The sequence below is a fragment of the Zeus faber genome (genome assembly GCF_960531495.2).
Source record: "Zeus faber genome assembly, chromosome: 10".
Taxonomy (NCBI): Eukaryota; Metazoa; Chordata; class Actinopteri; order Zeiformes; family Zeidae; genus Zeus; species Zeus faber.
The window spans coordinates 10,276,323-10,277,650 of record NC_137199.1 but is presented as its reverse complement, the minus strand read 5'-3'; the positions used below and the strand labels follow the sequence as shown (position 1 = coordinate 10,277,650).

The 1,328-nt window shown below is 51.7% G+C and overlaps 1 protein-coding gene across 1 annotated transcript; it reads right to left on the bottom strand.

Moving 5' to 3' along the window:
• Nucleotides 1-258: 258 nt before the first annotated feature.
• On the bottom strand, nt 259-1,110 carry tomm5 (translocase of outer mitochondrial membrane 5 homolog (yeast)). The gene is made up of 2 exons (XM_080007913.1): nt 874-1,110; nt 259-522 (listed from the first exon to the last, which is right to left on the bottom strand). Exons 1-2 carry the CDS (start codon nt 992-994, stop codon nt 488-490), a joined length of 156 nt encoding a protein of 51 aa, XP_079864039.1. The 5' UTR covers nt 995-1,110; the 3' UTR covers nt 259-487.
• Nucleotides 1,111-1,328: the final 218 nt, after the last annotated feature.

Here is a 1,328-nt window from a genome sequence, read left to right as displayed (position 1 = left end):
TGTCCTAAGGGAACAGTGAGAGCAAACGTCTTTATCCACAAGACCCAGTTTGAACATTTTGTGTTCCGTGACATGAGCTCTGTGCAGAATCTTATATTGGATGAGTTGCATTTTGGAGTTGCGGGTCACAGCAGGGTCTCTTTCCCATTCCATGGTTGGCAAAGATAAAAGTGTCATCCGTTTTTAATAAAAGTTTGTATATTCTGGAAAAGTGTGTCTCATTGAAATGGAGCACGGAAAATACATTAAAAAGGAAAATAAGGGATCGATTTCTTTAATTTATGACATTCCACGACGACACCTTCACAATTACACATTTTCGGTAACAAACAAACAAAAAAAAAATTATTTACATGAGAGAACAGCAAAACAGAGTGTTTAACGTCGGTTTTCAGCGCCAGCAATGGACATCTCCCACGGTGGGGCTCCGCGGCGGCCCCACGTCCCCGTCATCCGCCAGTGGGTGTGCGGGGAAGAAAAGGGGGGCTCAGATGCTGTCCAACTTCTGCAAGACATACGGCGCTGGAAAGAGGGGAAAGGCGGATTATTCATTTCCATCACAACGACGCCACGCGGATCTATTTCACACAGCGCAATGGAAGCAAGTTGTCCGGACGACAACGGAAAACGTCCACGTGTACAGATCTCGCGGCTTTTGTTTTGAATAAGAAGCTGCGCGAACGCGCACAATTTCCCGACGACAGCGAGGTGCACCGTCGTTTCTTCTACCGTTCTGTCAGCGGCTGTCGTGTGGACGCGGGCCGTTCTGAATCCGCGGGCGGACAAAAGCACCGACGCGCACATTTTTCGGACACGATCCGAGCGGCCACGTCGCCCGCAGTTCGACGGCTCATTGTAAGTCAGCGTCCTTACTGGCTCGGAGAAGGGCGACGTAAAGGAGGAAGTTGCGCACGGAGGAGATCACGTCGTCGCGCATTTTCTTCTTCATCTCCTCTGGGTCCATTTTGGGACCGAGTCCTTCCAATTTAAACATCGTTTCGGTGCGTGCGTGTGTGTCCCTTGTTTTTTTTAAATCCCCTGGATTCCGGCGTCGGGCGTGAAGAGGCAGCGTTAGCACAGCGGCATGGGCGGAGGTTTACGGCGCCCCGGATGTACACACAGCGCACCGGATGCACGTACGGCAGGCGGCAAGGGTCAAAAGCGCCTCAGGTTCGTTGCCGACAATCCGAGCGGGTGTCTTGTGCTGCGTTCGGCGGCAGCTCGGAAATCCGTCATTTAAGTCAGTGGTTCTCGCTTCCGATCGGGGAAACGTACAGCAACATGCGTTGTTTTTGGGCAGCCGCGTTAGACCTGCAAGCTAAAACGCA